Raw genomic sequence first — 22,220 nt, 5'->3', positions numbered from 1 at the left:
TGGAGATTAACGGGGACCTCTCTCTCACAAGGTGGTGAAGGAGATAGAGAATGGGTGTGGGCAAACAATTCCCATAGTGACCCTTAATTTACTTGTTTTCTTTTATGGCCACCTACCAATGACGTCACAAATACGCGCAGTAACGAAGGGGCGCGCGGCGGTCTAACCCTGTACTCTATATTAATCCTGATATCTGATAATTAGGAAGTTTAGTGTACGATGACTTCTCGTTTTGGAGCTGAATTCGCAAATACTGAGTTTATTTGGTCTATCTCTTCAGAGAGCTATGTACACAACTTCGCACAATTGATAGATTTGATGACCTACAAAGACTTTGTCATATTGTTTTTGACTGACATATTCAGTGATCTACATACAAACCTACCTTGCTACAATTTATCAAATACCAACATCTTCTTTCAAATTTAATCAACAGGGTTTTGGATCACTGGCTGAACACGGGTGAGATTTAATAGCAAGGTCATGGAAATCAGGTGTCTCCCTAATAAATAATCAAAGGACGTCATATAGCATAATGAACTCTCAGGTGAACGGTCTACAGGATCAACCCCCCCCCCCCCTTTTTATCCATGAACGCTTACAAAAGATGTATTTGTATTCACAAGGAAACAAAATACATCATTGCTTCCTAAGACGTTTCATTTCTTTCGTTCGAAGCAAGAATTTTCTCTTGAAGGCATATTAAAGCAGTAAAAATAGTTCACTAGAACTGCGTAGATTTCCATTGCGTTCAGTCAGTCATGCCCTTTTTGCAGTAAAACCTGGATTCTCAATAAAGCCGTTCTATTTTGTTATGGTACCTATAAGTCCTGCAGAGGAGGCGACTTACCAGGAATTGTGTTGTCTAGAATCAAACCGATTGAACCGCCCACAAACATTGACGTCTGCAGGAGGACAGACACCGTTTGATCCAGAAGAGAATACCCCGTCTGCATGAAAGAAGGGTTCTCCATGGCCCACTGCAAAGATAAAGAGAAACAGATCATTGGAAAAGTACCTAGATTGTGCGAACAAGGCCACGTTTCTAAAAAAATGTCTGACATTCATATGGTGGCAATTGCATTTTCCTTTGATATGTTTCTGCGAAAACTGTTGCACTTGACTTTTTTCACTTTATGACAACTTCCCTGTAAAAACAAAACGACAAACAAAACTTTCTTGAGAGTATTATTCAAATATGCACTACCTGCTAATTGGCAGGATATCACAGTAACAGATAAAGATATATACAGTTGGTGACCGTCTGATATGGATCAACATTTGTGAGAAATCATCTCAGAGTAGAGGTGGTTGCCATGGTCACAAATCATCAATTTTGATGCGATTTCTCTCAAAAAGTCGATAATCTTGAGCAAATGTCACCTAATGAACATATTAGTAAGTATTCTATTTTGTAATACTACCTGAGCACCGCATCAGTGCCATTCATTTTGGAAGGCTATTCCCTATATGCATACTGCTTCTGGGTTGCCTGCTGTTGTGCTCAAGGTCTACAGGCCTTGAATGTGCTGTACTTTGGGTGAGTTTTTGCATAATAAAATGTTTCTCTTTGCTCTGCTGTGCATGTCACTGCCTACTTTCCGGTCTTACCTCTGCGTAAGCGTGTTGTGCTGTACTTTGTAAGTTTTTTTGCACAATAAAGTGTTCTCTCTCTCTCTGCCCTGTTGTGTATCTGTCATAACCTCCTATTCCGTCTAACCTCTGCATAAATATTCCTATTCGCTTCTCACCTTCGGAAAGGAGAGGCCAAAGAAGATGGAGAATCCCAGGACGAAGAGATTCCTGGACGAAGATAGATCGATGAACTGGGCAGAAGACAGTCCGACGGCTGTGATCATGGAGAACTTGATGGTGAACACCGCAGCAATGATGGGCTCAGGCACGGTGACGAAGAAGGCCCCGATCTTGCCGAAGACGCCGCAGATCATCATGATGACTGCCGAGTACTGAATGACGCGGCGGCTTCCGACCTGTGGAGGACGTATCGGCGTTGACAAGTGTTTTAAAAAGGAATGCAACTGGGATATGCAACTTAGGTCCAGCTTTCGGTGGGACCTATAAGATGAGGTCATTCAGCGCTGAAAGGAAATTGAGGGTAGAAATTTTTGAAGGGTGTCACTGGAGGAAAACCTTTTGCAGTTGCACTATGAAACAATTGTAAGGAGGGGGTCGAGGAAACTAAAATGGAAGAGTGTGAATGGAGGTACAGCATAAAGAATGAAAGGGGTTGAAGCTAGAGGCCTAAAGAAGGGACGCTGCAAAAACCCTAAAGGAATACCAACGCTGACAGCAGTACACCGTGGACCCTGTAGAATGTCGGGTGAAATTAATGCTGTCTTATTTCCAGCCATCTTTTATCACGTTTAGACTTTGTAGTAAGGGCAAACCAGGACCCACTAAGGGTCGGCCAGGCAGTGACGTCGATACAACGATACATCTGACTATCCTTTGCCTTTGCATTAATTGTTTCATTTTTGAATTATTGATCAGTGTCAGTTATTTTGTTTAAGAAAAATACAGCCTCGTGTGTCGCAACTGTCTTAGTGGGTTCTGGGGCAAACAGTTGCTCTCAACTTAGACGTCTTTAGCCTTCAGACTTACTTTGGTGATACCCAGGATGCCAATGTTGCCCGAGTAAGACGTCGTTCCACTCGTTGTGCCCCAAAGACCTGCCAGCATGCAGCCAATACCCTCAACTCCGATTCCCCTGTTTATGGCATGGGTGGGGGGCATGGGAGCTCCTGCATAAAAAATATATAAGCAAATTATGAAAATACGAAAACCCTTGGGGTGTCTAACGAGTTGAAAAATTCCAAAATGTTACTTAACTTATTCTGAACTTGAATATTTCCTTTATTTAGTGTGTGCATGTGTGTGTATATATGGAAACATGAGAAAGTGTACTTAATGTGTGAGTGAGTTCCAGTATGAGAGCATATGCCCTTGTGCAGTTTTTGATTTAATTTTCATTCATTCATCACCACGCCAAATGACCTATGTGATCCCAGTTCTTGGCCTCATTCTAATCCTTACGAGAGGTCTGGTTAAACTTTATCAATAATAATAATAATAATAATAATAATAATAATAATAATAATAATAATAATAATAATAATAATAAGACTAGCAGAGGCTAATATCAGGAGAGGGATCTTCCAGGGCGACTCACTGCCCTCATTACTCTTCGTAGTAGCCATGATTCCCATGACAAAAGTACTGCAGAAGATGGATGCTGGGTACCAAATCAAGAAAAGAGGCAACAGAATTAACCATCAGATGTTCATGGACGACATCAAGCTGTATGGTAAGAGCATCAAGGAAATAGATACCCTAATCCAGAATGTAAGGATTATATCTGGGGACATCAGGATAGAGTTTGGAATAGAAAAATGTGCCTTAGTCAACATACACAAGGGCAAAGTTACAAAGACTGAAAGGATAAAGCTACCAGATGGGAACAACATCAAACGCATAGATGAGACGGGATACAAATACCTGGGAATAATGGAAGGAGGGGATATAAAACAACAAGAGATGAAGGACACGATCAGGAAAGAATATATGCAGAGACTCAAGGCGATACTCAAGTCAAAATTCAACGCCGGAAATATGATAAAAGCCATAAACACATGGGCAGTGCCAGTAATCAGAAACAGCGCAGCAATAGTGGAATGGGTGAAGGCAGAACTTCGCAGCATAGATCAGAAAACCAGGAAACATATGAAAAAACACAAAGCACTAAACCGAGGAGCAAATACGGACAGACTATACATAACATGAAAGGAAGGAGGGAGGAGACTACTAAGCATAGAGGACTGCGTCAACATCGGGAACAGAGCACTGTGGCAATATATGAAAATCAGTGAAGACGAGTGGCTCAAGAGTGCATGGGAAGAAGGACTGATAAAAGTAGACGAAGACCCAGAAATATACAGACAGAAGAATGACTAGCAGAACAGAGGAATGGCACAACAAACCAATACACGGTGGACAATACATGAGACAGACTGAAGAACTAGCCAGCGATGACACGTGGCAATGGCTACTGAGGGGAGAGCTCAAGAAGGAAACTGAAGGAATGATAACAGCGGCACAAGATCAGGCCTTAAGAACCAGATATGTTCAAAGAACGATAGATGGAAATAACATCTCTCCTATATGTAGGAAGTGATATACGAAAAATGAAATCATAAACCACATAACAAGCGAATGTCCGGCACATGCACAGAACCAGTACAAAAAGAGGCCTGATTCAGTAGCAAAAGCCCTCCACTGGAGCCTGTGCAAGAAACATCAGCTACCTTGCAGTAATAAGTGGTACGAGCACCAACCTGAAGGAGTGATAGAAAACTATTAGGCAAAGATCCTCTGGGACTATGGTATCAGAACGGATAGGGTGATACGTGCAAATAGACCAGACGTGACGTTGATTGACAAAATCAAGAAGAAAGTATCACTCATTGATGTCGCAATACCATGGGACACCAGAGTTGAAGAGAAAGAAAGGGAAAAAATGGATAAGTATCAAGACCTGAAAATAGAAATAAGAAGGATATGGGATATGCCAGTGGAAACTGTACCCATAATCATAGGAACACTAGGCACGATCCCAAGATCCCTGAAAAGGAATCTGGAAAAAGTAGAGGCTGAAGTAGCTCCAGGACCCATTCAGAAGAGTGTGATCCTAGAAACGGCGCACATAGTAAGAAAAGTGATGGACTCCTAAGGAGGCAGGATGCAACCCGGAACCCTACACTATAAATACCACCTAGTCGAATTGGAGGACTGTGATAGCAAAAAAAAAAAAAAAAAAAGAAAAAAAAAAAAAAATAATATAATAATATAATAATAATAATAATAATAATAATAATAAGAATAATAATAACGTGGGGGCTCCTTTCGAGGAAAAAAATAGCTTAATTACTTCTGTGTGATCATTCAGAAAATTCGGTGGACTTGACATTACAAAATCAAATGAAATGGGTGAAACAAGAACACTGGAAAAGTATCAAAATGACCAGTCAATATTGTCGATAAGTTAAAAAGGACGATTTCTGATTGATTTATGAAAATTCCACGACGACAATGAAAAGAGGGAGCTGAAGTTCTTGGACAGTAAGACGGAAGAAAGAGAATATGAACGGAGGTCAAGTAAAAGACAAAATGAAGGGACGCTGCAAAAAACAAGAAGGTGAACTGTCGAAGTCCCGAGTAACTGAATGTCAAGAAACGTATCAGGAATGGAAGAGTTATGTACTATATTTTTTTCATAATAGTATTTAGGCCAAACGCCAGGCACTTCATTCAGCACTGATGGGGCAAATGACAGTAAAAAGGTTTTAAAGGTATAAGAAGAGGAAAACTTAGGTCGTAGCTGGACTATGAAACAATTGTTCGGAGAGGCTGAGGAAAGTGAAAAAGATAATATGAACGGAGGTGCAGTAAAAGGAACGAAAGGGGTTGCAGCTATGGCCTGAGGAAGGGACGCTACGAAAACCTTAAAAGTAATGCATACAGAGCACCGCATGATGCACACTGATGGTACTATAGGAGGAAGAAATGCATCGGCAGCAATGATGGAATTTCCAGTGAATGAAGAGACTTACCTACTACCCTTACGCATGAGTAATTGAACTTTCCTACTCTTGTGCATGCATGAGAGAACTCACCTACTAATTTGTGCATGTGTAATAGAACTCACCTACTACTCTTGTGCATGTGTAAATAGTGTAATAGGTAAAATTTACCTACTATGCTCGTGCATGAGTAGTAGAACTTACCTAATACTCTTCTGCATGCATAATAGAACTCCCCTACTACTCTTGCTGACTACTCTTGGGCATGAGTGTTAGAACTTGCCCAATACTCTTGCACATGCGTAATAGAACTCAATTACTACTCTTGTGCATGCATTATAAAACTTAACCTACTGCTGTTGTGCATGGATAATAGAATTTACCTACTACTCTTGTGCATGCTTAACAGAACTCACTTACTTACTCTCGTGCATACATAATAGAACTTACCTACTAGTCTTGCGCATGCATGATAGAATTAACCTGCTACTCTTGTGCATGCACAACAGAACTCACCTACTACTTTTGCGCATGCATTATAGAATTTACCTACTACTCTTGTGCATGCATAAAAGAACTTTCCTACTACTGTTACACATGCTTAATAAAACTCACTACTCTTGGGCATCCATCATAGAACTTAACCTACTGCTGTTGTGCATGCACAATGGAACTTACCTACTACTCTTATGCATGCTTAATAAAACTTAACTACTATCGTGCATGCATAACAGAAGTTACCCTCTACTCTCGCGCACACGTAATAGAACTCACCTGCTCCTCTTGCACATGCATAATAGAAGTTACCTGCTACTTCCATGCATGCATAATAGAACTTACCATCTACTCTCACACATGCGTAATAGAACTTACCTTCTATTCTCCAGCATGCATAATAGAAGTTACCTACTACTCTTGGTCTTGCGTAATAGAACTTACCTACTACACTTGTGCATGCATAATAGAACTTACCTACTACTCTCACGCATGTGTAATAGAACTTACCTACTACTCTTGCACAGGCATAATAGACCTTACCTACTACTCTTGCGCATATGTAATAGAACCTACCTACTACTCGCGCCTGCGTAATAAAACTTACCTACTACTGTCGCTCAAACGTAATAGAACTTACCTACTACTCAAGCGCATTCATAATAGAAGTTACCTACTACTCTAGCGCATGCGTAATAGAACTTACCTACTACTCAAGCGCATTCATAATAGAACTTACCTACTACTCTCGCGCATGCGTAATAATCTCCGATGCTCTCAACGATTGAAGAGAATACCGCCGCTAGCATGCCAATGACTCCTGCTACGCTAGCTGTGGGTACCCCCCACTGCCCTGGAAAATAAATGAGACAAGGGATGGATATTTCGTCAATTTTCAGAAGGATTCAAAGGACTGAAAAGCATCTGAAGGAGATACTTCGACTCACAGATGTTTTAATTAATGCTGGGCAAAAAGTGCTCCATGCAAAGCACTTAAGCAAAGGATGCATGGAAGGAAATGATCTCGATATTGATATTTTGTTATTATTATTATATTCAGAAGATCATCCCTATTCACATGGAACAAGCACACTACAGGGGCCATAAACTGGAAATTCAATTTCCAAAGAATATGATGGTGTTCATTCGAAAGAAGTAACAGAAGGTAATGGAAAATACAAAAAGAGATCAGTTATTAGAAAAATATACAAAGTAACAAATGAATAAATAAATAAATAAAAATGTAAGTCAAATATAAAAATGTTATTACAAAGCACTTCAGCATTCCCTGCACACTGATAGCTGCATCTCTGGGTGGGTCATATTAGTCGTGCTAGAATTACATAACACTTTTATTTTATCAGCAAGTGCAGTGAAATGGTATGACGTCGCCCTGGAAATACTGACTGGCCTCCACGCAGTCAAAATCCGATCGAAATTTCATACTATGAATCACAACTCACAGATTCTGGTAACAAACAGGCGTCAATAACCTAGATGCTGCGACGCGTCTTATAGCCACAAATTAATCAAGAACAATTTGGTAACAAACAGAAAATTGAAATGCGCTCTTTGATAAGTTTGTGTTCTTATCAGAACACAGGTACGACAAAAAAGTAATTTATGACAGGGGACCACAAGTACTGAAATTGAACCCAATATACCAAAATCTTTAGAGGATCAATGGATTGTGCTGCAAATATTACAGATAAAGCAAATTGTTTAAACTTTTTTTTTTTTTTTTTTTTTTTCAGACTATAAAATGCGTCAGTCAAGAGAACATCATATTCTTTGGAAGTTAGAATTTCAAGTCAATGGCCTCTGTGGTGGGCTTGTTGTATATGAGCAGGGTTAGTCTTCTGAATAATAATAATTATAATAATAATAATAATATAATGAAAGGCGACAAAAAAGGTTTCCTGTGCAGTTTAGGCAAACTATAGACACATGTCTGTTGACAGCATTTACACGATACTGTTGCGACTGTTTTTTTTCCTTTTCTTATATTACCTGGATAAGGGAACGAAACCCAAGGCGCCTCTCTGACCATGGCGTAAGTCCTTTCAGTCCTGGCAGGTGACCCCTCAGGGAAGAGGTTGAAGGCAGAGAGCAGGGCGCACAGGCTCCAGGAGATGATTACCGAGAGCAGGAGCTGTTTGGAGCCAAAAGTGAGAACGTCCAGACTAAGGATTAGGTTTAACAAGAAGAAGAAGACTGTAGCGAAAAACAGCTGTAGTTAGAAACTGTGACCCTAATCAGGGATTAGCATAGAATAGAATATACTATAGTAGATTCACATCAGCCGTGCATTCGATATCTAGGCCAGTCCTTTACGACACTCCTCATTGGCTGTTGATAAGCCAATGACAGGGCTGGAAACTCTCAGTGTCTCTTGAGAGTTCACATAGGCAGGATGTTATGGAGGAGTTATGGAGTTCCATTTGACAACGTCTGTGTGTGTGTGTGAGAGAGAGAGAGAGAGAGAGAGAGAGAGAGAGAGAGAGTAATTGGTGGTTGGATGGTTAACGACTGTATTGGCTGTTGGTGAGTTTTGGGTTGTCTGCTGTTAGAGATCGGAGTTCTGTGTTTTGAGTGAGTGTTTTTAGTCAGTCTTTAGTCAGAAGCTGTGATAATCAGTAGTGTTAGCAGCGGTCTGTGGAAAGTGCTGAGGGATTGGTTAAGTTATTTAAGTAGTGTGTTATTGGTTTATTGCTGATTGTTGTTGGGTCTGATATTGGTTGCTTAGTTGTTGTGCTGTGAGGTTTTTGTTGAGTTGTATATGAGTTCCTGTTGGATTATATGTGAGTTGTTGTGGTTGAGGGTTGTTGTTGGTGTTGTTAGTGGGTGTGTGTGTTGCTTTTTTTGTGTTGGTCATTGTTTGTGCATTGGTCTTTTGTTGTGTTGTTGAGTTTTGTTGTTATGTGTGAGGTTGTGGTTGTGTTCCTTGGTTGTTTGCTGTGTTGTTAGGTTGTGGTTGTGTTCCTTGTTGTTGTTGAGTTGTGGGGTTGTGGTCTTTGGGTGTTGTGTTGTTGGGTTGTGGTCGTGTTCCTGCTTTGTTGTTGTGTTCCTTTTTGTTGTTGTGTTGTTTTGGTTGTGGGTTGTGGTCTGGGTTGTGGTTGGTATCTCTGACCTTGACCGGCAGACAGCACAGCATAGCCCTGGAGTATCTGGTGTTGGTAAGTACACGTGTTTTGTTTTTGTTTTTTTGTAAGTGTAGGTCAATTGTCCTGCGTGTATGCTGTAGTGTAAAGAGGAAAGTGTGACTGGGGTGAGTTGGGCAGCTGGAGTGATTAGGTTTATGTTGGTGGAGGGGGAAGGTTTGTCACTTGTTTTTTAAGCTTGTGATCCCGCCACGTTATTTTTTGGCGCCCGAACAGGGACTGTTGGTGCAGCAGCTGCAGGGCAATTGGGGTAGTGAGTTGTGTGATTGGTGGAGAAAGTGAGGATGGAAGGGTTGAAGGAGATAGAGAGGCTGAAGGAGGAGCTGAGGTTGGCGAGGGAAGCTAAGGGAAGATTGGAAGTGGAGAATGAGAGGTTGAGGGTAGAGTGTAAGGAGATGAAGAGCGAGTTAGAGGAAATGAAAGTAATGCTAAGGAGTGCGAAAGTGGAAATGAAAGAAGAGGTGAAAGAAGCAGAAGAGAGAATGGTTGAGAAAATGGACGAAAAATTCAGGGTAATGATGAATGCAGTGCAAGACGATGATGCAGGAAATGATGAAGGGATTCATGGGAGAGGGAGCTGTAGGAGGTAGGCCTACTGGGTCTTATGATGGGCCAGGAGTGGTGAAGAAAGTGGAAGAGCTAGTGGATGAGAGTACGAGTGAGGAAGGTGATTTGGTTGTGATAGTAAGGGAAAGAAGGGGAAGACACAGGATAAGGATAAACCTGAGGACAAGGATAAGAAGGGGGCTGAGGAAAAGAAGATGACTAAGGGAAAGAAGGCTAGTAAGGGTGACGGACAGGATGAGACTAGGACAGAATACATTGGGGAAAGGGCTGAGAGTGATTTAGATAGCGGTGAGTGGAAACAGGTAGGTAGAAAGAATAAGGGTAAGAAGAGTGTAGTCAAGAGTATGGACGTGAGTACGGAAGTGGATTTGCTGTATTCAGAAGGGGGAAAGAAGGGTCAGAATGGAAGTAGCGAAAGTGAGAGTGGGCGGGAGGTACAAAAGGCTGTGTATATGAGAGAGGTACCCCGATGTGCACAATACGAGGAATATGGTAGTAGGGACATAGGGGACTTTTTTAAGGAACAAGAGAGGTATTATGAGGCAAAGTATGGGGATAACAAGAGAGTCTGGGCAAGAGAGTTAGGTAGCTTTTTGATGGGATTTTTGTTGAGTATGTATGGGGTAATGATGAGTGTAGGGAATGTGCCATATGAGAGTGTAAAAACCAGGATTGTAGAACAGGCAAAGAGGATAAAGAGTAGCGTTAGATATAGGAGAAAGCGAGATTTTGAGGAGGCAAGAATGAATGTTGGTGAGTCGTTGTCGATGTATGTGTGCAGGTTAGAAACATTAGCTAGGAAAAAGTTTGGGGACGAAGGGATAAATGAGTGTAAGGAGTTAGTGCGAAAGTTGTTGGCGACTGTACCAGAGAGTGTATACAAGTTTATAAATCTAAAACGTAAGGAGAAAATGCGATGGACGAATGAAAGGTTGACGTGGAATGACATTTAGAGTAGAAGTGTTAGTGTTAGGACTAAAGTACCTGAGGTTGTACCAGAGTTTAAAAGCTATAGGGAGGCAGTTTTGGAAGGGCCGAGGCATATGGCAGACTGAGTGGTAGATAGGAGCGTTAGGGCAAGTAATGTGAGTGTAGTTAGCCCTAAAAGAGATAGGAGTGCGAGTGTTGGAAGAGTAGGGTCAGTTAGTTGTGAGCGAGAGCAGCAATGTTATAGATGTGGTAAGCCAGGACACAGGAAGAATGAATGTCGGTGGGCGTTAGGAGCATGCTTTGGGTGTGGGCAAATGGGGCATTTGGTGAGTGAGTGTAAGAAAGATAGGGATATTAAATATTATAGGTCTGGACAGGCAGGGCACATAGCTAGTGGATGTCGGGGTACCCATATGAACATAGTTTGCGGCAACTGTGAGAAGAATGGGTATTATGCTAGGATGTGTAAAGAACAGCGTGCGAAATATGTTGAATGCGGAATGGAAGGTCATGTAGCAAGTGTGTGTAGGCGAAAGAGGATGAGTCAGGTTGGGAATTCGGGAAACTAGGTGTTAAGGGGATTCAGTCGGGTGGGTCCTCTAGTATGCGACAGTATGTTCGGGAGAATGTGATGAGTGAGTGGTTGAAGGTGAATTAAATGTGAGCCGAGTGTCAGTGAGCAAATGGGTCTGGAAGATCGGCAGTTGGTGTTGGTTGAGTATGGAAGAAAGTGGAAGAAGGTAAGGAAAGGGAATGAAAGGGAGAAATATGAACTGCATGATAAAGGGGTTAGTGTTAGGGTAAAAATGGTGGATAAGGCATGTAATACAGATGACTTTGAGGGGAGGAATAATACATATAGAGTGTGTGGGTTTGAATTGTCAGGGTTTAGTGAAGTTTCACCAGGAAGGGAATCAGGTGGTAAGAATGTAGTTGGCAGTATGAATGAGACTCTTCGGGAGTTTGGTAGGAGTGTAAATGAGGTAAGTGATTTGGTGGCAGAGTTACGAGATATATTGGAACAAGAGTTAGAAGGGGTAGATGAGATAGTGAATGGGATTTGGGAGGATGGTAGTGAGGGAGATGGTAGTGGGAGTCTGACTGGAAGTGGTCTGGGAGAAGTTGGTGGTGGTGTAACTGGGTGTGTGTATGAGGGCCCTCAAACAAGATCCAGGGGACCTGTGTCCGAGCATCTGTGGGTGTTGCGGAAAGCTATTTAGTGTGGGTGTTGTGTGTGTAAGGAGACTTTGTCAAATGTAACAGGGGAGGAAATATGGAGGAGTTATGGAGTTCCATTCGACAACGTCTGTGTGTGTGAGAGAGAGAGAGAGAGAGAGAGAGAGAGAGAGAGAGAGAGAGAGAGAGAGTAATTGGTGGTTGGATGGTTAACGACTGTATTGGCTGTTGGTGAGTTCTGGGTTGTCTCCTGTTAGAGATCAGAGTTCTGTGTTTTGAGTGAATGTGTTTTAGTCAGTCTTTAGTCAGAAGCTGTGATAATCAGTAGTGTTAGCAGCGGTCTGTGGAAACTGTTGAGGGATTGGTTAAATTATTTAAGTAGTATGTTATTGGTTTATTGCTGATTTTTGTTGGGTTTGATATTGGTTGCTTAGGAGTTGTTGTGCTGTGAGGTTTTTGTTGAGTTGTATGTGAGTTCCTGTTGGATTATATGTGAGTTGTTGTGGTTGAGGGTTGTTGTTGGTGTTGTTAGTGGGTGTGTGTGTTGCTTTTTTTGTGTTGGTCATTGTTTGTGCATTGGTCTTTTGTTGTGTTGTTGAGTTTTTTTGTTATGTGTGAGGTTGTGGTTGTGTTCCTTGGTTGTTTGCTGTGTTGTTAGGTTGTGGTTGTGTTCCTTGTTTGTTAGTTGAGTTGTGCTGGGATTGTGGTCTTTGGGTGTTGTTGTTGGTTGTTGTGTTGTGCTTTGTGTTGTGTTCTGTTGTTGTTTTGGTTGTGGGTTGTGGCGGTTGGTATCTGACCTTGACCGGCAGACAGCACAGCATAGCCCTGGAGTATCTGGTGTTGGTAAGTACACGTGTTTTGTTTTTGTTTTTTTGTAAGTGTAGGTCAATTGTCCTGCGTGTATGCTGTAGTGTAAAGAGGAAAGTGTGACTGGGGTGAGTTGGGCAGCTGGAGTGATTAGGTTGATGAGGGGGCGGGGGGGGATTTGTCACTTGTTTTTTAAGCTTGTGATCCCACCACAAAGTATCCCTCGTGAGAGATGGAACTTACATCCTGCCTATGTGAAATCTCGAGAGAGACTGAGAGTTTCCAGCCCTGTCATTGGCTTATCAACAGTCAATCAGGAGTGTTGTAAGGGACTGGCCTAGATATCAAATGCTGGCTGATGTGAATCTACTATAGGATTGAGGCCAATTGCCGAGACCTATGAGGTCATTCAGCGCTGAAAGGAAACCTGAGAGTAAGAGGTTTGAAAGGAAGACCTCGCAGTTACACTGTGAAACAATTGTTGGAGAGGGCGAAAGTCAGATGGAAGAAAGTGAATATGAACGGAGGTACAGTGAAAGGAATGAGAGGTTGCTGCTAGGGGCTGAAGGGACGCTGCAAAGACCCCTAAGTAAATTCTACAGTGCACCACGTGAGGTGCACTGACGACACTACTCCCTTAAGGGGACTAGGGATTAGGTTTAATAAGAAGAATGAACCCGTAATTCTGAACACTTTTTGGGGGGATACGGTTGTCACTGCAAAGCCTTAGACCCAAAGGAAGAACCAGATGGAGAGATTCTGAAGCCTGTAGCAGGATTCAAACCCACACTCTGCATGCCAGGATGAGGTCGTGTTTACCCACCTGACCTCGTTCTGATTTACTGAAAGTGGGTTCGAATCCTGCTATGGATTTCAGAATGTCTTCATCTGGTTCTTCTTTTGGGTCTGAGGCTTTGCAGTGATAAGTGTATCCAAAAAGTGTGTGAAGAACTCGTTAAGTTAAAGAAGGAATTATGACTGTGACAATTGCATACGTATCTGTTAAAATCAAAACTGACTGTCATAGCAGACTCTATGTATATGAATCCACCAGTTGTAAAAATTACTATAATAACATCAATACATTAAACCAATCTGCACCACTTGATGGATTAATAACTACTAAAATGGGCATCACAACAATCTGCATCACTTACCGGTAATGTTTTGAAAGGCTGGCAATGGTAGAAAGAGAATCCCTTTCGCCGCTTGTAGACTGGCACGGAGACAGTGATCTCTTTCATGTGTTGCGAGAATATGATTGACAGGACGAGTGTCCTAAGGGAAATACAGATTCCAAGTTTGGGAAATGCAAACAACGAAAGTATTCTCTCATTTTTTTTTTTCATAGATAACGGCCTATTGAATGAACACAAAATGTTCTTTGTTGATATAGGTCTAATCAATAAAATTAACAAAATCAGTCTTTCTTTATGGATACCATTCTATTCAACCCCAAGGATTTCTTTATAGATATCGGTTTATTTACCAAACCCTTAGCCTTTCTTTGTAGCCATCGGTCTATTAGCAACCACAATGGCTTTCTTTGTAGAAATCGGTCTATTTTTTTAGGGATCGGTTAATTTAACTCAATCAGTCTTTCTTTATGGATATCAGTCTATTTAACAAATTCAAAGGCTTTTTTTATAGATATTGGTCTATTAAACAAACCCTAAGGTTTTTTTTGTAGATATCGGTCTATTGAACGAACACAAAATTTTTCTTTGTAGATACAGGCTTACACAATAAACCCAAAAGCTTTCTTTGTAGATATCGGTCTATATTACAAACGCAAAGGCTTTCTTCGTAGATATCAGTCAGTTTAACAAACCCTAAGGCTTTCTTTATAGATATCAGTCTATTTTAAAAAACCAAAGTAGTATTTTTTTGTAGATATCGTCTATTTAACAAGTGCAAAGGGACCGATGAGACGTAGCAAACAACCTATGGTAATGTCCCAAGCCGTCTTTTCTTGGAGAGCATTAAGAAATGTTAATTTTTTCTATACTCACAGGAAAAAGATACCCCAGTGGCCAGATCCCTGTGATGAAGCGACGTCAGCTAGGGACAGTCCTACTAATGCCACTGTCGGTATGATAGTCAGAGGAGTTATCCAGGCCAGCAGTAATCCTATAAGACCTGGAAGAGAAGAAGAAGTAACCATTGAGGATATGCGCTACATCAGACTTGGCCTGAAAGTGAAGAATTTTAACCTAGGAAGCGCTAGTTGTCATAGCCAATGACATTACAATGACTCGGTACAAGGAAAAGCGAAAGGGTGGGGGTTAAAAGTAAAGTGGAAATTGATAGGTAATATTTGGTAAAAATGAGTTTAGAAGCATCTGTAACTTTTTGAGGTTCTTGGTCCAGATAAGGGTATAATGTTCAAGGATCAAAATAAACAGTCTGAAGTAACTATCAAATAAGTAAAGCTAAAGACGACCAAAATTGCAAATAACAAGTAAATTCAGTGGCAGCTTAATTAAAAAATGTAATAACAGTAGGAAAGAGGAAAAGTATTAAGCAAAACTATTTCAATTAAAGAGCTCTGTACCTAACATGAACGGTGTAGTGTGCCACAACTGTGTTTGTGGAGCACTTAGGAACCAGGAACCTGGGTTATGGAGGAGTTATAGGAGTTCCATTTGACAATGCCCTTGAGGATTGAGAGAGAGTAAGTTTCGTGGTTTGTGTTGCTGTTGAGATCGTGTAGTATGTATTTGTGGTTTGGTTTTCTGTAGAGAGCAGGAGAGAAGAGGCGAGAGAGAGAGGATGGCATAATGGTGGGCATAAATTGGTGGGAGGATGGTTAGCGATTGAATTAGCTGTTGGTGAGTTCTGGGTTGTCTGCTGGTGCAGCTGGAGTTAGTTATTAAGATCAGAGTTTTGAGTCAGTCTTGGGCAGAGCCTGTGAAGATCAGTAGTGTCGGCAGCGGTCTATGGAGAGTGTTGAAGGCATTGAAAGTCAGTTAAGTTGTGTGTTGTTGATTTGTTGTTTGATGTTGTTTGCTTTGGAGCTGTTGTGCCTGTGTTGTTAGGTTTGTTGTGCTTATGAGTTTCTGTTGAGTTATATTTGAGTTGTTGTGGTTGTGAGTTGTTGAGGGTTGTTGATGAGCTGTTTTGATTTCTTGGTGTTGTTGGTGGGTGTGTGTGTTGCCTTTTTGTGTTGTTGTTTTTTTGTGTTGTGATTGTTTGTGCCGTGTGTGGTCTTGTTGTGGTTGTACCTTGTTTTTGTTTGTTGTGCTGTTGAATTTTGGTTGTAGTCCTTGTTTGGTTGCTGTGTTGTTGAGTTGTGGGGTTGTGGTCCTTGGTTGTTGTGTTGTTGATGGGTTGTGGTCCTTGGTTGTTGTTGGTTGTGTGTTGGTTTGTGATGGTTGTTAGTGTCTCAGTGACCTTGACCAGCGGACAGCACAGCATAGCCTGGAGTATCTGGAGTTAGGTGAGTACATGTGTTTGTGTTTTTTTTTGTTCTGTGTGTAGGTAGTTCAATTGTCCTTCGTTTATTCAGTAGTGTAAAGAGGAAAGTGTGATTGAGGGTGAGTTTGGCAGCTGGATTGGTTAAGTTTATTTGGGGGGGATTTTGCCCACTTGTTTTTTGAGCTTGTGATCCCACAACATTCAAATTTTTGGCGTCCAAACAGGGGCTGCTGGTGCGGCAGCTGCAGGACGATTGGGGTAGTGAGTTGTGAGACTGGTGAAGGAAAGTGAGGATGGAAGGGTTGAAGGAGATGGAGAGGTTGAAGGAGGAGTTGGGGTTGGTGAGGGAAGCTAAGGGAAGATTGGAAGTGGAGAATGAGAGGTTATGGGTAGAGTGTGAGGAGCTGAAGAGCGAGTTAGAGGAAATAAGAGGAATGCTAAGGAGTGCGAAAGTGGAAATGAAAGAGGTGAAAGGAGCAGAAGAGAGAATGGTTGAGAAAATGGATGAAAAATTCCGAGTAATGATGAATGCAGTGGAGGAGATGATGAAGGGATTCATGGGAGAGGGAGCAGTAGGAGGTAAGCCTACTGGGTCTTGTGATGGGCCAGGAGTGGTAAAGAAAGTGGAAGAGTGAGTGGATTAGAGTAAGAGTGACGAAGGTGATTTGGTTGTGATAGGTAAGGGAAAGAAGGCTAGTAAGAGTGACGGACAGGATGAGACTAGGACTGAATACATTGGGGGAAAGAGATGAGAATGATTTAGATGGCGGTGAGTGGAAACAGGTAGGTAGAAAGAAGAAGGGTAAGAAGAGTGTAGTCAAGAGTATGGATGTGAGTACGGAAGTGGATTCACTGTATTTGGAAGAGGGAAAAAGGGGTCAAAATGGAAGTAGCAAAAGTGAGAGTGAGAGTGAGCAGGAAGTACGAAAGGCTGTGCATATGAGGAATATGGTAGTAGGGACATAGGGAACTTTTTTTAAGGAATATGAGAAGTATTATGAGGCTAAGTATGGGGATAACAAGAGAGTCTGGGCAAGAGAGTTAGGTAGCTTTTTAACAGGATTTTTGTTGAGTATGTATGGGGTAATGATGAGTGTAGGGAATGTGCCATATGAGAGTGTGAAAACCAGGATTGTAGAACAGGCAAAGAGGATAAAGAGTAGCGTTAGATATAGGAGAAAGCAAGATTCTGAAGAGGCAAGAATGAATGTTGGTGAGTCGTTATAAATGTATGTCTGTAGGTTAGAAACATTAGCCAGAAAAAGTTTGGGGACGAAGGGATAAATGAGTGTAAGGAGTTAGTGCAAAAGTTGTTGGCAACCATGCCTGAGAGCGTATATGAGTTTATAAATCTGAAACATAAGGAGAAAATGAGATGGACGAATGGAAGGTTAACATGGAACACCATTTTAGAAATAGTAGAGGATTACGAGCTAGATAGGTGTATGAAAGAGAGGAGAAGTGTTAGTGTTAGGACTGAAGTAGCTGAGGTTATACCAGAGTTTAAAAGCTATAAGAAGGCAGTTTTAGAAGGGCCGAGGCAAATGGCAGAGTGAGTGGTTGATAGGAGTGCTAGAGCAAGTAACGTGAGTGTAGTTAGCCCTAAAAGAGATATGAGTGTGAGTGTCGGAAGAGTAGGGTCAGTTAGTTGTGAGTGAGAACAGCAGTGTTACAGATGTGGTAAGCCAGGACACAAGAAGAATGAATGTCGGTATTAGGAGCGTGCTTCGGGTGTGGGTAAATGGGGCATTTAGTGAGCGAGTGTAAGAAAGATAGGGATATTAAGTGTTACAGGTTTGGACAGGTAGGGCACATAGCTAGTGGATGTTGGGGTACCCGTATGAATGTGGTTTGCGGCAACTGCAGGAAGAACGGGCATTATGCTAGGATGTGTAAAGACCAGCGTGCGAAATGTGTTGAATGTGGAATGGAAGGTCATGTGGCGATTGTGTGTAGGCGAAAGAGGATGAGTCAGACTGGGAATTCAGGAAACTAGGTGTTAAGGGGATTCAGTTGGGTGGGTCCTCTAGTATGTGACAGTATGTTTGGGAGAATGCGATGAGTGGGTGGTTGAAAGTGAATAAATGTAAGCTGAGTGTTAGTGAGCAAATAGATCTGGAAGATCGGCAGTTGGTGTTGGTTGAGTGTGAAAGAAAGTGGAAAAAGGTAAGGAAAGGGAATGAAAGGGAGAAACATGAGCTGCATGATAGAGGGGTTAGTGTTAGGGTAAAAATGGTGGATAAGGCATGTAATGCGGATGACTTTGAGGGGAGAAATGATACGTATAGCATGTGTGGGTTTGAATTATCAAGGTTTAGTGAAGCTTCACCAGGAAGGGAATCAGGTGGTAAGGATGTGGTTGGCAGTATGAATGAGTCTCTTCAGGAGTTTGGTAGGAGTGTAAATGAGGTAAGTGATTTGGTGGCAGAGTTGCGAGAGATATTCGGACAAGAGTTAGAAGGGGTAGATGAGATAGTGAATGGGATTTGGGAGGATGGTAGTGAGGGCGATGGTAGTGGGATGCCTGACTGGAAGTGGTCTGGGAGAAGTAGATGGCGGTGTAACTGAGAGTGTGTATGAAGGCCCTCCAACAAGATCCAGGGCGCCTGCGTCCAAGCATCCATGGGTGTTGTGGAAGGCTATTTAGTGTGGGTGTTGTGAGTGTAAGGAGTCGTTGTCAAATGTAACGGGGGAGGAAATATGGAGGAGCTATGGGAGTTCCATTTGACAACGTCCTTGAGGATTGAGAGAGAGAGAGAGAGAGAGAGTAAGTTTCGTGGTTTGTGTTGCTGTTGAGATCGTGTAGTATGTATTTGTGGTTTGGTATTCCGTAGGGAAGAGAGAGAGAGAGAGAGAGAGAGAGAGAGAGAAAGTTTCGTGGTTTGTGTGACTGTTGAGATCGTGTGTAGTATTTGTGGTTTGGGTTTTGGTTATTCTGTCAGGAGAGAGAGAGAGAGAGAGAGAGAGAGAGAGGGGGGGGGGGGTCATAATGGTGGATGGATGGTTAGCAATTGAATTAGCTGTTGGTGAGTTCTGGGTTGTCTGCTGGTGCAGCTGGAGTTAGTTCTTAAGATCAGAGTTTTGAGTCAGAGCCTGTGAAGATCAGTAGTGTCGGCAGCGGTCTATGGAGAGTGTTGAAGGCATTGAAAGTCAGTTAAGTTGTGTGTTATAGATTTGTTGTTGAGTTTGATGTTGTTTGCTTTGGAGTTGTTGTGCCTGTGTTGTTAAGTTTGTTGTGCTTATGAGTTTATGTTGGGTTGTATGTGAGTTGTTGTGGTTGTGAGTTGTTGAGGGTTGTTGTTAGTGAGCTGTTGTGATTTATTGGTGTTGTTGGTGGGTGTGTGTTGCCATTATTGTGTTGTTGTCTTTTTGTGTTAGTGATTGTTTGTGCAGTGGTCTTTTGTTGTGGTTGTATTCCTTGTTTGGTTGCTGTGTTGTTGAGTTGTGGTCCTTGGTTGTTGTGGGATTGTGGTCCTTGGTTGCTGTGTTGTGGGGCTGTGGTCCTTGGTTGTTGTTGTGTTGTTGTTGGTTGTGTGTTGGTTTGTGACAGTTGTTAGTGTCTCAGCGACCTTGACCGGCGGACAGCACAGTATAGCCCAGAGTATCTGGAGTTGGGTGAGTACATGTGTTTGTGCTTTTTTGTTCTGTGTGTAGGTAGGTCAATTGTTCTGCGTGTATTCAGTAGTGTAAAGAGGAAAGTGTGATTGAGGGTGAGTTTGGCAGCTGGATTAGTTAAGTTTATTTGGGGGGGATTTTGCCCGCTTGTTTTTTGAACTTGTGATCCCGCCACAGTGTAATTTTCTTATATGCCTAACAAAAACGTGTTGGATTTTACAGCATATTTCTCTCTACTTTTACTCTACCAAGACTGTACAGTTAATAGATTACAGTGTATTGGCGTATAAGAACCAAGGGTAGGCCCAATTTTAGGAATGCAGCCAAGGATGCTACAGAATTATCACTTGCAGAGCGACGAACGTGTCTTATTTCTCCAAAAGACATGTCATCATTAATCAAGAAATGCTGACCGATCATGGAAGGAGAAAGGAGTGTAGCTACAAAGGCGGAGCAGTTCCTCACCGGTGAACCCTACGAAGATTTGAACCAGAGCAGAAAGGGCAATGGCTCCTTGGGTTTCTCGCATTCGGACCAGCCAGATTTCTTCTCTCTCGTCCCTGGTCATGTTGGCCAAAGGAAGGGCGCTGCAGGACTCGTAGTTCGTCGTCAGCAGGGCTATCAGAGGAATCACGTAGACAAAGTTCCCTCCCTGTATAATCGGTAACCTGTCCAAAGGAGAAGTTCGTTACGAAAGAGGCGTAAGAATAAAATAATAATAATAATAATAATAATAATAATAATAATAATAATATAATTAATTATTATTATTATTATTATTATTATTGATTATTCTTATTATTATTATTTATTATTTATTATTATTATTATTATTATTATTATTATTATTTAAGCTCGGGGACTTATACATGGAATATACAAAGTACGTACAACACAATACACAATCCAGGTACCCGAGATAAAATTATAACCTGCAATATCCACATAGTTGTTGAAGCATTAGTGAAATAGTAGTCATAATAAAGGTAACGACACTAATAATATTGAGAAAAATAGTAAAAACATAAAAAGATTATAACTATTTTTGAAGAAGATTGCATACAACTGATTTCTGGCTGGTGACTTTATAAAGTGGTTACAGAAGTCAGGTCCAGAATGCTATATACGAAAAGTGAAAAAAGCAAATCAAATCCAAATAATAATAATAATAATAATAATAATAATAATAATAATAATAATAATAATAAAAGATGTATTCTGGCGCCTGGGGATTTATTTACTGTTTGTTTTGATTAAAAGCGGAGGAACAGTACCAGTCGAATCTTATTCAGTTTAGCTCCATTGTCACAGTATTTCAGGGAGGAGCAGCGTGTTATATGCAATTTCAAGCTATTTGATTTCCAAATTTTATTCAGTGCTCAATTTATACGTTTTATCCTTTCACTAAATTCTAACTCGAGAGAACTGGTGCTAGACATTGTTCCTTGAGTTGAAATTGGAAACTACAACCGCGGCCTGGTCTCCGCCCGTCGGCGACCGTAATATTTACTGCCTTTTTCTCATGCAGGTTTGTAGTTTTCTGTTAAAGAAAACTATTGAGTTGGCTTCTTGTCTGTCCATCCTCACCTCTATCTGACCTCAGATCTTAAAATCTACTGAGGCTAGACCATCCACCCTCCAATCATCAAACATACCAAATTACAGCCTTCTATTTGAGGTTAAATTTAGCCATGATCATGCGTCTAGCACCGCTGTAGATGCCAACAATAGAGGCTGCTACCGGGCTGTGACAGAGTTTCATACTGCATTATACGCTATACAGAATACTCCATTGCACATTTAAAGGTTGTTTGTTTTGTTATGGCTTTTTTTTATGATATTTACAGTCTTTTGTTTATGTTTTCACGTTCATTCCCCCACCCGACCCACACCCCAAAGGGGCTGGTACTATGAACGACGCCCATTTTGCACGTGAACTGGCAGTTACCGAACCAGAGGGGCGCTCTTGAAGTAGTCTTCATTTTTACCGTTTCTAAATACTCAACGTAATCAATCCTCTCTCCATCTAATGTTATTCTAGCCCTCTGTGCAGACTTTGCCCTCTTGACTTTTGTTTTCGTTTACAGAGTCCCATCTCTCCTGATATCCGATACAACTTACTGGGAAAGCTTCGCAAATATTTTATGTTTTGCTGATGGAGGAAAGCAGCGTTGTCTGCATGTTCTATGACTGCCAACTTTGTCATGGCTCCAATTATTATTATTATATAATATATATTCAGAAGATGAAACCTATTCCTATGAAACTGATCACCAAAGGAGCCACTGACTTGGAATTCAAGCTTCCAAAGAAAATGGTGTTCGTTCGAAAGAAGTAACAGAACAAAACACTGAAAGAGACTGAAACATAAATTAAAATATAAAACTGTGAGGAAATCAAAATAAAAAGAGAATTGTATTAGAGCAGTGATATTTACTTGAACTTCTCACATTCC

At 41.4% G+C, this 22,220-nt stretch overlaps 1 protein-coding gene across 3 annotated transcripts in view; it reads right to left on the bottom strand.

Moving 5' to 3' along the window:
- The window catches only part of LOC135213667 (solute carrier family 23 member 2-like), a 92,914-nt gene that overhangs the window by 1,855 nt on the left and 68,839 nt on the right, over positions 1-22,220 (bottom strand). For all 3 annotated transcript variants that reach the window (XM_064247728.1, XM_064247729.1, XM_064247727.1), the window contains exons 4-11: positions 20,231-20,433; positions 14,746-14,872; positions 13,891-14,011; positions 8,103-8,244; positions 6,832-6,945; positions 2,623-2,762; positions 1,752-1,991; positions 851-980 (exon numbers count right to left, since the gene is read on the bottom strand). In XM_064247728.1, the coding sequence (XP_064103798.1) occupies positions 851-980; positions 1,752-1,991; positions 2,623-2,762; positions 6,832-6,945; positions 8,103-8,244; positions 13,891-14,011; positions 14,746-14,872; positions 20,231-20,433 (1,217 nt within the window). The remainder of the gene's footprint in view (positions 1-850; positions 981-1,751; positions 1,992-2,622; positions 2,763-6,831; positions 6,946-8,102; positions 8,245-13,890; positions 14,012-14,745; positions 14,873-20,230; positions 20,434-22,220) is intronic.

Source organism: Macrobrachium nipponense, chromosome 43 (genome assembly GCF_015104395.2).
Source record: "Macrobrachium nipponense isolate FS-2020 chromosome 43, ASM1510439v2, whole genome shotgun sequence".
NCBI lineage: Eukaryota > Metazoa > Arthropoda > Malacostraca > Decapoda > Palaemonidae > Macrobrachium > Macrobrachium nipponense.
The sequence above is the reverse complement of the archived record's forward strand: the minus strand, read 5'-3'. Positions and strand labels throughout refer to the sequence as shown.